Source organism: the organism of the source record quoted next, unplaced genomic scaffold, assembly GCF_019419815.1.
Source record: "Pyrus x bretschneideri cultivar Hongxiangsu unplaced genomic scaffold, Pyrus_bretschneideri_v1 Contig38, whole genome shotgun sequence".
Classification (NCBI taxonomy): Eukaryota; Viridiplantae; Streptophyta; class Magnoliopsida; order Rosales; family Rosaceae; genus Pyrus; species Pyrus x bretschneideri.
Window position 1 is genome coordinate 3,888,616 of NW_025999701.1, and position 15,382 is coordinate 3,903,997.

The 15,382-nt window shown below is 37.3% G+C and overlaps 2 protein-coding genes and 1 long non-coding RNA gene across 3 annotated transcripts; all 3 read right to left on the reverse strand.

Annotated features, from left to right (window-relative positions):
• Window positions 1-2,272: 2,272 nt before the first annotated feature.
• On the reverse strand, window positions 2,273-3,646 carry LOC103954527 (probable long-chain-alcohol O-fatty-acyltransferase 1). The gene has a single exon (XM_009366364.3). It carries the CDS (start codon window positions 3,526-3,528, stop codon window positions 2,413-2,415), a length of 1,116 nt encoding a protein of 371 aa, XP_009364639.2. The 5' UTR covers window positions 3,529-3,646; the 3' UTR covers window positions 2,273-2,412.
• A 2,136-nt stretch (window positions 3,647-5,782) lies between these two features.
• Window positions 5,783-9,387, reverse strand: LOC103928158. The gene is made up of 4 exons (XM_009337170.1): window positions 8,995-9,387; window positions 8,356-8,631; window positions 6,176-8,221; window positions 5,783-6,064 (listed from the first exon to the last, which is right to left on the reverse strand). Exons 1-4 carry the CDS (start codon window positions 9,385-9,387, stop codon window positions 5,783-5,785), a joined length of 2,997 nt encoding a protein of 998 aa, XP_009335445.1.
• Window positions 9,388-9,897: 510 nt separating this feature from the next.
• Window positions 9,898-12,391, reverse strand: LOC103954522. Its single transcript, XR_668200.3, has 5 exons — window positions 11,386-12,391; window positions 11,244-11,295; window positions 10,779-10,831; window positions 10,592-10,654; window positions 9,898-10,213 (listed from the first exon to the last, which is right to left on the reverse strand). It is a non-coding gene; the product is annotated as an uncharacterized LOC103954522 (long non-coding RNA).
• Between the last annotated feature and the right edge of the window lie 2,991 nt (window positions 12,392-15,382).

Genomic DNA, 15,382 nt, shown 5'->3' on the forward strand with positions numbered 1-15,382 from the left:
GTGTTTTTGGACTCCTTGCAAGCTCAGGAGTCGATCTATACTCGTAGTTGAACGTGAAGACTTCATTTACTCGAGAACCAGAAAACCCCGATGAGGTACATTGTTCATCCATCGTGATCGAGGAGGTTTTATAGAGTTTGGAGGTGTTAAAGAGCCTTAGAACTTCTTCACAAATCTTAGGGAATAATTTTGGAAGGTTTTGGACGTTAGGAAGCTCGCGTTTGTCAAGTTGCAGAGGTGGCCGGATTATCGTGATTTTTCCAGTGAGATCCCATGAGTTTTAGGACCTAGAAGTGGTAAGGTTTTGTTCCTATCATCCTAAGCTTCATTTTGGTTTAAATTTCATGAAGTTTGGTTGAAAAATGAAAATGATATGACGATTAGAAGTTTTTCCAGTTTCCGACGACGCAGACGGTGGCCAGTGGCAGCTCCGGCAAGGATCATCAGAGAAGACGAAGAATATTCCGTCAACTTTTGATGGAATATACTAACAACGTTACTAACGGTGTCAGGTATATTTAACGATATATTCCATTTTCGGATAGAATATTCCCTAACGCCGTTAGGGTTTCCGTACGTGTGCAAGGCACGTGCCTGCGCGTGGCCGGCGCGTGGGTCATCAAAAATTTTTTCTAAAAATATGGGGATGTTCGTGGGGTTGAGTAGATCACATTGGTATATTCAAACATCCCAATTGAGTAATGTGTGAGAAGTTATTACCCAGTTTTGTTTATGTGCTTTAAATAACATTTATATAATTGTTTCACATATAGGTGAGACATATCCAGATGACGAGCGCAATCAAGCTAGACTTGGGGACTACGACCTTTCCACATATCAATGAGTGGGCTTTTGGTTTTCTGTATACATATATATGCTTGGTATTTTTCCCAGAAAATTAATTTCAATGATTCATATGTTTTGAAATGTCATGCCAAATGTCTTATAATTAGAATATGTATTTAGTAGTTGCATATATTGTCGTTGACGCTGTGGGCGCTCAGGTAAGTACCAGGTGAGTTTATTGATTGTGGATGTGAGTTGCATGATTATGTTGAGATATATTTTGAGCTCATAACCTGCACCCCGATGTTAGTGCTCCCACCCGTGGCTTGGGCACAGTCCTTCACGTGATGTTCACCTCCCGCACCATACGCTCACCTTGGATCCAAGTTAAGTGCACAATCCTATCGTACAGACCACTATAGGTGGTTCCGATTCGTAGGTGACCCACGATTATTCGCAAAGTCTTCACGTGATCGTAGCACTTGAGCGTATTTATTTACACCTAGTCCTGTCGTACAGACCACTTTAGGTGGTTCCGACTCGTGTGCAGGTATATTTGTTGAGATATGGATTTGAGCCGTATAAGTCACGTTAGGTGACTTCAGCTGTATGGATAAGCTCTAGATTCAGCCGTACAGGTCACGTTAGGTGACTCCGGCTGACATATCATTTTGCATTGATTTATATCACCTGGCTTACATATTTTTATGTTGAGATATTCGACATGGCATATATATATATATATATATATATATATATATGAGGATTTTGCTATTCTAAGCATGGTTGTGTATTCTATTTTCTGAGAAATTATACAGGTTTTACGATTAAGGGTTACTATCTTTGATAATTGAAATGGTTTTGAAAAGTTTTGTTTTTGCCCACTCACACTTTCTGTTTTGTGGCCCTCCAGGGTTCTAGTTAGGAGTGCTTATTGGTGGCTTGCAAGGAATCCACGGCAGCTCTGACAGATTATCACCATTGTAGAATTACCTTGGATGTTTGTAGAATTAGTATTCGTCCTACTGGACTACACTTTGGCTACTTATGCTCTGATTGTGAACTTACACTTAATTTTGTCTTGCACTTATCTTATCTAGTGCTCTAGTTGGTTTGGTTTTTTGTTTATTCACATTTCTTATATTATTATTGCTTCCACACTGTGCACATAGCTACGTCACCTTCACGTGATGACCAGCATACCTCGATCCAGGTCGGGATGTGTCAACGCCCAAGACCAATATGAAAAATCAATTAACTGTAAAGATTATTCGTATTGAGTTGTGCGCACAAAAAAATAAAAAAATAAAAAATAAAAAAAAAATAAAAAACAACAAAGGCATTAAATTCCCACTGGAGCTAAAAGAGGATAGTCATGGTATTGCATATTTTAGTTCATCTTAACTTTTTATTTTTTATTTTTGTGATATTGCATATATTGGACTCATTAACAATTACAATTATGTGTAGACTTGTTTTCTTAAAATTGACTAAGAAAAATAATAATTTATTACATTATGAAGTTTATTTCAATATATAACCGGTCACAACTGGAAACCAGAACTTTTTATGACTTCAAATTATTTCCATTATTGAGTATTACTAGACATACAAATCATTCGTGTATCAACTACCTTTTCTACCAATAATGTGCAAAGGCAGGTGTGACTTGACAAAATCTTGCACAATTGCATGCTCGTTTGCAGCCTTTATGTAGATGCCATTTCTCAGCTGCTGAGGGAAGAACAGCCAATTGGCTGTCACAACCAAGAACACCAACGTGGACGGCCCAGAAACCAGACGGTGCAACCGCCACCTATTAACCGCCGCCTTTTTCACCTCCACCTCAATTACCATGCTCATCCCATGTAGCACAAAGAACCATGTCACTTCCCACGTTGGAGGCACACGTGTGAGATAATAATATATTACCTCGTGCATTAGACCTGATACGGTAAAAGTGGACATCACAGCGAGGTTTCGGGCCGACCGAGGGCCGAGTATAGGTGTACAAATACGTCGTACAGGGTAGTACATGCTGGGCCGTAGAATCTTTGTGACCATGATGTTCCATCTCCGGCTCCAAAAGTCTTGAAGCGAAGTGGATAGGTGAGGCTTATTGAACTGGGGCTCGAGCTCAAACCTGAAAAAGGCTCGAGCCGGGGTCGCACCCAGAGCTAGCACAATTTCTAGCGCCAGGTACATGAGACAGTAGTACAAAGCCGAGATTACATATGGGTGTAAATGTTGTTTATACTCAAATGACCTAATGACCAAATCGAATAGCAACGCTTTTATGGCCAGCGTAAGTGAGTTTTTAGGCACATTTGTGACAGTTTGAACGACTGCGTTCTCAGATCTTGTGGGGTTTTGGGTGGTTTGTTGAGGTGGGTTTGTATTTTGGGGTGATTCTTGTGGTGGGTTTTGCTTGATTTGGATTGGAAGGCAACCTATGGAGATGAATTGGAAGAGTGTTGGTGGGGGTGGAGATAAAGGACCAAGGTCAACGGAGAAAAGGAGCAGCTTGAAGTTGCCAAGCCAAACTAGGAAGAAGGTGGTGAGCCCACAAAGGATGACAGAATGGAGATTTAAGGGGAGGATGATGAACTGGTAGAAGATGGGGAGGAGAGATATGAACCTGGTGATGCCCTTTGGGATTCTTGATGCTATGTAGAAACAATAACACAGAGAGACGTTGGCTAAGATCCATACCTTGATGAAGTTATGGATTTCACCCTCCATTTCTAGTCCCTCTCTCTGTCTCTCTCCCTCCGTGGAAGTATGACTGCAAAATTACTTGTTGAGAAAAAAGGCGCTATTTCATTTCATTTCAAAGAGGTAGACAAAGCTATATAATACATGGGATGGAGAGGTCCTCCTCAAGAGAATTACAAATGAAGATAGGAGGCTCATCAAACCAAGTACAAGACAAGAATCTTAGATACTGTCATGGGTCACACTTGTATTGATGACTCTAGGAGTTAGTTATGTGTTGTTGTATTCATTAATACAAATTATGTAATAATTGGAGTGATATATTGAATATTCAGTGACTCTACTTTCTATCTTCAAACTCTCTAGCTTTCTCTGTATTCTACCACTGTTTAATCTCAGAGTTATCATGGTATCTTCGCCTGCCATTGTTAACACCCTTACTTGACGATTCCTATGCATTATTCCCTATTCTTGGTCTATTTTAGTTATTACTAGAAAATATGCATGCGCGTTGCTGCAGGACTTGAATGCATCACCTTGAATTGCATGAATAAGACACATTCTACCTGAATAAATTCAACACAATCACGAATAAACAGAGGGATAGATGAGTGAATGGGGTCGGTAAGATATGCAGCTTCGTTTTTATATACATTCAACTTAGCTAATATGAAAAGACATTGTACAATTAACATGACGAAACTGAATGTTCTGTTTCCCTAATAAACAGAAGAAACATAAGCAACATGCAGTTCACACAAATCTTACCCCTGCAGTTGACAAAAAAATATAAAAACTGTTTCGTTCTTATTCTAGCATCTAAGTTTTCAAGCACAAATGTGCAAAGCAAAAACATGTAGGACGCCTGTTTCCATAAAAAATAGAAGTCGTGTATTTTGGTTTAGAGAACATGCATGTATTTTCTAACCACGAAAACATGAGTAAATATGATTGGGCAGAAACATGTAATGGGCAGAAACATAAGAGTAAAAAATCAAAACCTCAAAAATATGATTGTATTACAGCCAGTATGATTGGGTCGTACTCGAGGATCAAATGGGGACTTGAGATTTTGGTAACCGTGTAGAAGAAAAAGAACACAAATGGACCATTCCTAGAAACTAACCCTCAAACGGTCAAACCCATAGATTTCAGCACAGCTTCAAAAATTAGACAAACATAGATTCCAATTTCATCTTTTTCCGCTCTTTTTTTTTTCTTGCAACACTGTTGGGCACCAAACACCACCAAAACTGAGCTCACCTCCAGAAATCTATTCAATCTGCTCCTCCTAAGGACACTCAAGCAACCAAATCCCTAATTACTCAAGCAACCGAATTCAATATATCTCAACAAATTAAACGCAAATAAAATTTAATTTCTTTTCATTGTTTTTTTTAAAGCTTGACAAAAGCACTCAACTGTTTTTTCAGCCTGTAACCAATTACATTAATATGAAAGCAACATTTCTATTGAAGGATATAATTCTCCTCCCCCTATATTCTTTCCCTTTCTCTAACCAAATAAACATTCCCAAAAATATGCACAAAAAATTCTAAAAAAAAAACCAATACAAAATTAATGCAAGCAAAGAAGAAGAAACGAAAACTCTTCTGTCAGATTCTGTTAGTTTCTTAGTAACCAGCAGTAAAATGTTTCATCCTCTCACCAAGTAATTAATAAGTGAATAAACAAATGACTAAACTTTCTTAATCACTAAAGGCACAAAGCAAAAAACGAAAATCATTTACCGTAATGACTAAATGGTTACATTATCTTATTGTTTAAAAACTGAAAATCTACAAATGTTAACATTTGCACATATATGAGAGAAGGCATTATCGCTTGGATTATCCTTTAAGAAAATCGACAACAACTGTAACGCAAACTACCAAATACCAAATTAAATACTCGAACATGACAACCCCAAACATAAACAAAATTCTATATGAATTCGAAACAATATTAATTAGGGCAAAAGAACACCAAACATAAACAACCAAACCAATTAAAAAAAAACTCAGGCCAAAATAGGCCAATCATCTTTCCATTTTCTTCCCCTTTTTTTTACCCTCATGCCATTAATCTCTCTCCTCTTAGAATTATATAAACAACAGAAAACATTTTTTTTTTTTTGAGAAGAAACTATAACAATTTATTAAAAATGAAAAGTGAAATACACAGAAGTGGATAAGAAATCCACCAAGAACATAACAAGAAAGTCTCTCAAGCGGATCTTATTACACGTAGGAAAACCTTAACCCAAATCAATTTACAACTGCTAATATATCCCACAATATGTGAGAGAGTAATTCTTAAAATCATTCGAAACTGAAACCCAGAGGGCTGCCCAATATCTTACTCTTCCCCATAGATTTACTACCCCCACACCAGTATAATCCTCAAAAATTCTTTTGTTACACTCCAACCAAATGTTCCAAAAAACTGCCGACACCAGACAACCCAACAAAGCTTTAGCTTTCCTCCCAATTCCTAGAGCCTCAAAATTGGTGCTTAGAAGCTTGAAACAACCCTTTGGAATGACCCAACTAACTCTAACCTCCTAAAACAATTTCCACCACAGTTGAATCGTGTAAGAACAATGAAGAAAAATGTGGTTAACACTCTCCTCCTTAGCTTTACACAAACTGCACCAATGGGGAGAGAAACAAACAAAAGGACTTCTCCTTTGAATTTGATCACAAGTGTTGAGCTTCCCAATAGCCACTAGCCACACAAGAACTTTGACCTTCGGAGGAACTTTTGATTTCCAAATCTGAGAAGAGGGTGGAAAATGTTGCACAATCCCATTGTTGCTCAAGGAAGAGCGATAGGATTTGCAAGCGAACAATCCTGATAATTCCAGTTTCCACCTTCTATCATCCGCTCTTGATTGAGACAAGCGAACATTTTCCACTTTCTGTAATAATCTAGCCGCCTCTTCTGTCTCCACCTGATTCAAATTTCTCCTGAAATCAAAATTCCAACTCAAAGAATTGATAGAAAGATCCACAAAACTAGAGATGTTCTGGTTGTGCATTCTCGATAGCAAGAATAATCTAGGATATTGTTCTTTCAATGGTCCCCCTTCCAACCAACCATCCTCCCAAAACCTCACCCTCTCCCCGTTGCCCACCTCAAACTTGCAGCATTGTAGAAACGATTGGAGACCACATGAAATATCTTTCCAGGGGCTGCGACTTGAACCTCGCAATGGAGGATTTGCATTCCACCCATTATCCTGCAGCCCATACTTGCTTCTTATCACCTTGTGCCAGAGAGAATTTGGTTCCTTTGGGAATCTCCACAACCACTTAGCCAGTAACGCTTCTTTCTGATTCCTCAAATTCCCCACACATAAACCCCCTTCCTCCTTACTTTTAATAACTATCTCCCATTTCACCAAGTGGTTTTTCTTTCCTTCCTCCACCCCTTCCCAAAGAAACCCTTTCATTAGTTTTTCTAGGCGTCCAATCACCCCGCAAGGAATTTTGAACAAGGACATGTAGTAGATTGGCAAGCTTCCCAAAACAAATTGAATCAAAGTTAATCTACCTCCTTTGGATAAGAAGGCCTTCTTCCAACTTTGAAGTCTTTTTTCCATTTTTTCTACCACTGGATCCCAAAACATAAGTGCTTTTGGCCTACCCCCAAGAGGGAGACCCAAGTACTTTATTGGCCAACTACCCACCTCACAACCCCAAGAATCTGCCATCCCTTTTAATTTCTCACAATCTGAGTTTATTCCAGCCATAGAACACTTTGCTTTGTTGATTTTCAACCCTGAAATAGTACAAAATAAATTGAGCACCTCTAATAAATTGTTCCAAACGTCCTCATCTTCCGCCAAGAAGAAAATGGTATCATCAGCAAATTGAAGATGAGAGATCTCCACCCTTTCTTGCCCAATGCCTAAACCTTTGATCAGATGGTTTTCGTGAGCCTTCTCCATTAATCTACTCAAGACGTCCACTACTAAGGTAAAAAGAAAAGGTGACAGTGGGTCACCTTGTCTCAATCTTCTTGAAGCATGAAATTTTCCCTTAGGCCTCCCATTGATCAAAATGGAGAAATTTGCAGAATTTTGGCATCCTTGCACCCATTTCCTCCATCTATTGCCAAAGCCTTTTCTTTGTAAAATTTCGTCTAAAAATCTCCACTCAACATGATCATATGCCTTTTCAAAATCGATTTTGAACATCAATCCCTCCTCTTTCTTCTGCCTTACCTCTTCTACCAACTCATTTGCAATAAGGACAGCATCCAAAATTTGTCGGCCTTTAACAAAACCTCCTTGATGTGGAGAGATTGTGCTGCCCATAACCTCCCTTAATCTTGAAACTAGGGTTTTCGCCACAATTTTGTATAAACCAGTAACTAGGCTTATAGGCCTGTAGTCCGTCACTTTCAAAGAATCTGACTTTTTCGGAATTAGGCAAATAAATGTTTCATTTGTCACCGCATTTATTATCCCTGTCTCAAAGAACTCCTCCATGACCTTCACAATATCCACTTTCAAGAATTCCCAAAAATGTTGAAACATTTGCAAGGAATAACCATCTGGTCCTGGCGATTTAACCCTTCCACAATCAAAGACTGCTCTTTGTACTTCCGATTCCTCAAAAGGTCTCTCAACCCAAGCTGCTTCAGATTCACTTATTGAGGCCCAATTGATGCCTTCCAAGCCCCAACATGCCTCTTCGTTGCTACTAAACAGGGACTTGAAGAAGTTAACGATATGTTTTTCTATCTATTCTGCATCCTCTACCACTCCCCTGTCATCCACTTCCAACCTTTCTATATAGTTTCTCTTCCTTCTCCCACTTGCTATTCTATGGAAAAATTTAGTATTACCGTCCCCTTCTTTAGCCCATTCCACTTTACCTCTCTGTCTCCACTTGACTTCTTCCTTATAAGCCAGATCTTCCACAAGGAAAAGTAACTTTTCCTTCTTTTAGCAGCAACATCTAGCCCTTCTAACCCTTCTCTCCTATCTAAATCCTCTATGCTAGCCTCAGCATCCTTAATTTGTTTCTCGACATCACCGAAAATTTCCTTACTCCATCTTTGCAACTTTCTTTTGATAGCTTTTAACTTGTACAAAATTTTATAACCCTCCCAACCCTCCACCTGCTCAGATTGCCACCATTGTTTGAAATTGTTCCTGAAATCTGGGTGTTGTATCCACATGTTTTCGAATCTGAAGGGACTTGGCCCCTATTTCACCTTGTTAGTATCTAGCTGGATTGGACAATGATCAGAAGTGACCCTTGCCAAAGCCATTTGTCTTACCTCTGGAAAAATCTCTTCACAACCACCGAGAACAAAATCTATCTAACCTCCGACACACAGGTTCTTCTCTGAAGTTTGACCAAGTAAATTGAGCATTGAGCAACTCCAGATCCTTGAGTTCTGTATCTTGGATGAAATCATTAAAGTTCCTCATGCTTGTAGTCATCTTCCCCCATTTGATTTCTCATTTACAAATCTCACCACATTAAAATCTCCTCCTACACACCATCTTGGAACTTCATCAACATCACTCTCCTTTTCTTCCATCTGTTCGCAAACAGTATTTAAGAAAGTGAGATTGGGAGATTGAATTTCCTTCAGTTTAGGCCTCTCGAAAGGAGTCTGATAAGATCCGAACTCATCTGGAAGAAAATGCTTCAGTCTTTTTCCACATTTATCAGATTCGCCAAATCTCCCAAGGAAATTCAATTTGAAACAAATTGGGGTTCTTCTTGAAACACCATTGTGATGAGCTTCCCTAGCCAAAAGGCGGTGAGATTTGTTCACTGTTGAAAACTTTGAAGTGCTACTTCCTATTGTCAACCAATTCGAGTGCTTTGATTCCACCAACAGGGATGTCTGCGTATTGTCCATGGTTGACAATACTTTTCCTTGTTGTCGTTGAAATCTCAGGCCATTGAATTTTAGATTAATTGGGCCTAGACATGACCCAGCAAAAAGATTTTGTGGGTCAAGACCCACCATCCTTGCATAGTCATATAAAGAAATCTCCTTACTAATGGAAGGCCCACATGCCTCCCATACCTTTTCTTTAATCCAAAAGAGAACACTTTTGAGATTAACCTCCCTTTTTGTCCAATTAAAATAAAACCCCTTCATTGATTTTTGTGCTCCTTCGGTGGAAATACCACCGCCACCATCTGTCCCACATACCTCCAAGCCCTTGCCTTTATACAAAAGAGATGATAATGATGAAAATTATTTGTCAAATGCAAGTGGATTTCTACCATTTTATCAGAAAAAGTTAAAATCAAAGGAAAGTAAGCTTGTATGGAATAACAATCATTATAAAATACACACCATATTAAGAACAGAAAAGTTTCAGCAAATAACCGTCTGCACAAAGCGGAAGCACATAGAATACAGATGATGAGGTCCCAGGAAGCCGTAACAGTACGCAAAATCCACAAAGCACCAACATTGAAATTATTTTGCTACAAAATTTGTTAGATAACCAGCTCTGGAATGCCATTAGTACATTATCGCTAAAAAATTTATATACAACCACTCAATCAAACCAACTAATCAATAATCACAAACCAACAAATTAAAAATGAAAGCTTTATTAATCTCTCACATGAGATTTTATCAATACACGAAATTATTAATTTACCCAATTAAACCAAGCAAGAAGAACCAACCGATGATCGAGGAAGTGAAGGGAGGATGCTCAGATCAACTGAGAAGCAAAGAAAGGAATTAACATTGTGACCACGTTAACAAACTGATCATCACCAAATGCTTCAATTAAAACATAAAATAACCACCAACCATCAGAATTCCAAAAACCTAAAATACAAAGCAAACAATTACAGTAAAATTAATATTTAGCAAAATCAAATTAACAAGGTATACAAATTCTTTTTCCTAGCTTCTTGCACATTCTAAATCTGTGGGAACCATATACAAATTATTTTTTTACAAAATCTACTACGCATTTAATTAACAGAACAACATTCACAATTACAGTGGTACTCTATAGTGCAATTATAAATTACAGTGGAAATGTAAACTTGCAAATCAAGTCTATGCACCTGGTCGAATTTAAAATGCTTACCTATTAGTCTACTGTTAAGTTGTTAAAACTCCAATTCCACCAAAACGAACTCTACAGTTCCCTCTGGCATCAAATAAAAGCTGTATATTATAACTTTTAAGCATATTGATGATGTCGAAGTGAATTATTCAAACGAAGAGTTAACACAGGCATACAACAAATTAACAATGTCATGCAGAAAACTTACTTGTTAGACAACTCAACCCTATATTCCATCTCCTTATCTACCATACCAAAAATCTGCACAATTGTTTAAATCCAAATTCAGGTCTTTCCAAAACCTGCCTGAGATTATTTGAGAAACACAAACTTAAAACAATAATTCAAAACCAAAGAACAGAAAATCCATTACTCATAGTAAAATTAACCATCTCATTGCCTTCTAACTCTCAGGACATGCTAGGTTTCACTTTTACTAATGTTGAAACACCGCCATCATTGACCAATTACACAAATAAGATCCAATTTGATTACGTCTAAACTCATAGAACACCCAGATTCCCAACACCCATTGAACAATCTAACCATTAGCTTCCAAAACATTCCCCAAAATCCAATCTGGGGCATGCATTAAATCTAATCTAAGACTTGAATTCGTTTTTGCAGAACAAAAAGTAGAAACTTTGGAACAATGAAGCAAAAGGGTACTCACCTATTCCTTTGTCCAAAACCATCGGCGCATTGTTAGGGGCAGCCATCAGAACCTGAAAAAAATCCCCAAATTAATTTACAGACTTCTTCAAAACTGAAACCAAAATACAATGAATTAGCAAAGAGGGTATAACTAATCTTACTCGGAAGAATGGAATCGAACATGCTGAGAGTGGTAGCTGTAGATGCACAGGGAACCTGCAAAATCGTGGAACTAATCTTACCCTCAAGTGTACCAAAATCGTGGAAGCTGCCCAAGATGTCATCGTCCCTGTGTAAATGGAACGTGCAAAATAAACCAACCAACCAAAAAAATGAAATGATAAACTCAGAAACCCTGACGCACAAAATTGCAGAACCATGGCACAAATTAGCAAAAAAACATGTACTCTGTCACCAAGCCATTTCACACCGATCAGAACCCAAACTCAAAATAACCCCAAATCAATTAAAAATAAATTAGGGAAAAAGAGCCCAGCCCGTCTCTCTCATCTCTCCCTTCCCTTCCTACCACCAACCCTAAATCTCTCTTTCACCCCTCATCTACGGTTTTTCTCACCCGAATCTCCATTCCTGCAAATGACCTACCTCCCTCTCTCCCTGTATACTTCCTAGCTATCTCATCAAATCAAAACTCCCAAAGCCAATTTAACCCCTCATAAGAACCCATAACATGATGTAATTGTAAATTTTACCCAAAAAAATATTCAAATCTAACTATATAAACAAAAATCCAAAATTTATACACAAAATCCATCCATTAGTTCGTTCGATGGCCTGTGTGCTGAGGTCTTGGGCCAGACAGTGAAGTCTTCCTTCCCCTTAAAGAAATGGCTACATTGGCTGGAAAACTCTACTTATAGCGTACAACTCTACAAATTTCAAAGCTTAATCATATAAAAGTATTATGTGTTGCTGCTAGTAACCTTGGTTCCCAGAAGTAGAGATCAATGTGACAATGACAATGAGCTCAATAACAAAGGTCAAATATATGTATTCAGATTGTATGAACATTTTTACATCCAAAATTAGATGCAGAAGTGAGATTGTATGAACATCTAATGCAGTATATCAAACTGATAGCGAAATTCAAACTAATCTAACAACAGGCTAAAACATTAACAATAGGCTAAAACAGTATATCTAACTGATAGCCTAATGTGAAGAGATTGAAATTAATGTCAACATCTAATACATTGACTTTTAGCCTTGGCAGATATCTTTCTACCATGACATAAAATGTGCCATGTCTTGCAAAAAAGTACATCTAATATATTGAATTTTAGCCTATTTTACACTAACAATAGGTGATAGGGATTTTACCACACATACAATCGGGTTAAAAACTCCTTATTTCTTGCAAGAATGACAAGGATATTGTATTATAAACGATTCTCGCAAGGTCGTTCTTCACAAGGATTATTAAATAATTCAAAGCAAACCAAATTCTAATTAATTATTGTAAAGTAGAAATTAAGATGACTGATTTTATAACCTACTTAAATTAAAACGAATTTAATTAATAAAAATAAACTAATCTACAATATTAAAGATGAAGAAAAAGGAAACAGTTTTGAAGAAATCAAATTAAGAAAACATTAGAGATCCACCATCATCTATCAATCCTATGTATTTTTACCAATTACTTATGATTAACACATGTCACTTTGAAGGTTAGGTTTTCCTAATTTATGTCACTTTGAGTCCTAATAAAATAACAAAGATCAAATGTATGCATTCAGATTAATGTAAAACCTTATGTCATATGTATGTATGCATTGGCTGAAATGGAGATGATTAGGATTTAAAATGTTCAAAATTTTCTTTTTGGCCCACTAATTAGATGCAAAAGTGAAATTGTATGAACAATTTTACACCCAGAAAGATAAATTACACAGAATGACAATGAGGTAAATTGATATAACGATGAGAAAGTATATAAGTCAAAACACTAACAAAAGGCTAAAACACTCTTTTAATTGATCTAACAATAGGCTAATAGGATTAACTAAATCATTAGAGACTGCAACAATGAGAATGTCTAAAGATTAAAGTTCTTGTTGACTATTCTTGAACCCCTAGGTGAACAAAAACATTTTCAGTGAAATTTGTTTAGGAAAATACAGAAACCCATGAAGCAATTCCATCGTCTGGAATAACACGTATTTACCTAGACTCCAACCTTAAGCCAACATTTTTCTATTTTGTAGCATCCACCACACCTAACACATTTCTCAGTAGGGGAATATAAGGAACGCTTCTCTTTGTGAGACCTAATTTTCAATTGGAAGGTAACATATACAAAACATTAATCAGTACACAGAACACCACAAATAACAGAAATGTCAAACACATTATGGTCAAGGGAAATTATTGTAACAAAATTCAAACTGATAGAAATCTTGTCCATGGATACCGATGACTTTTCTTTTAGGTCCAATCCCAAATCGTGTCATTTTCCTAAAGAGGTTCCAATTTCGCAAAATCTTAAATCCAACTACATTTCTCAATACCCAAATGGCCACATATGAGAAACCAAAGCAAAACCTTCGAGAGGGGACGAAGAAAGAAGAAAGAAAAAAGAAAAATAAGAAAGGTACCGTATGGCTCCTACAGCAATGATTTACCATTTGTTTTGGCAAAAGTTTCCATTTTGTTGGAGGTTTAGGCACTGGTAGCTGTACAAAACAATAGAATATGTCACTGACAGTCAGATGTCATGCTTAAGAACACAATAGCAACAACTAAATTGGTTTACAGAAAATAACATTTTAGTTGACCAATTTACATGATAAGAACCGTAAATTGGCATCACAACGAAACGTGATCAACAAAAATCTTGACAACTACCTGAATATACCATTCTACTTATTTTCAATTACGAAGCACTCTGCATGTATTCACTATCAAATGCTTATATACATGATCAAACCTATCAAAACAACATTAAGTTTTGACAACCACTGTCAAAAATACACCCAAAATTAAAATTAGTAATAAGAAACTAAAATAAAAGCAAGAAAATAAAAATTGAAATTTGAAAAAACTTACAAATGCCCATCTTTACGACCTTCGCCCAAATCACCTTTTCAAGTGTTGACCCTTGGCAGTTCATGTTCTGTAAAATAAGTACAGATCATTTCCATTTTACCAAAAAAAAAAAAAAAATCCCATTAGAGAGAATCAATTTCCTAAGCCAATTATACATTATTTCTATGCTAAAACTCAAACTCAGATGTGCTGTTTATGGACAGTAAAGTGGCAAAAATGCCCTTGGCTGCTGCTAATTCTCAAGCTTTTTTCTCTGTTTTGAACATTGAATTTACAGTTTGCCCCTGATGTCCACGTGTTGGTCCTTGTGGAAAAGGAATTGACGGGTCGCACTCTTCTTCTTTCTTTTCTGCTTCTCTCGAGTTTTCTTTCTCAGAAAGCTCTCAAGTTCACTCGCGCTGTTCCTCCGCTTCTTCTTATCAAATGTCCAACGTTCGCATCTTTCTCTCGCCGATTATCCGCGGCAGCTTTCTTCCCGAAAAACTGCTCCACTCTTTCGAATTTCTTTCATTGAAAACCCCAGAGAGGCTACAAGTTTCTGGGCTTTTCCTTCGTTTCCACTTCTCTGTCACAAATCTCTTCTTCAATCGGCTCGCAAATCTCTGCCGACGGTGGTTTTTCTTGCTTGAGAAACCCCTGAAGGTTTATTTTTGATTCAGCAGCTTCTTGATTGTTCAAATCTATGGTCTAGGTTGTTGGGGATTTCTGGGTTTTTATTTAGCTTTGAAGTTTGGGTTTATCCCTTTGTGCCGTTTGCAACAGCACCACTGCGCTCAAACACACACACACACGCACGCACACTTTCTCTCTGTTGCAGTCTCTCCTCCCCCATACTCAATCCTCTACTTCTTCTCTGATTCATGGTTGGGTGATTTTTAAAAAGGCTTCGAGTACAAATTTGGGATGGGATCTGGGTTTTCTCTGCATTGCTTAAATTTTGCCTTTTTTTTTTTGTCGATTTCAATTAAGAAATGAATAAATTTAGTTGTAATTTAAAGTTTTAATTTTTTTTTTCAATTTTATTATTTCCTATGCAGAACAGCTTTGATCTTCCACATGACTACTTTGCGCTGCTTCCGAAATATCTCT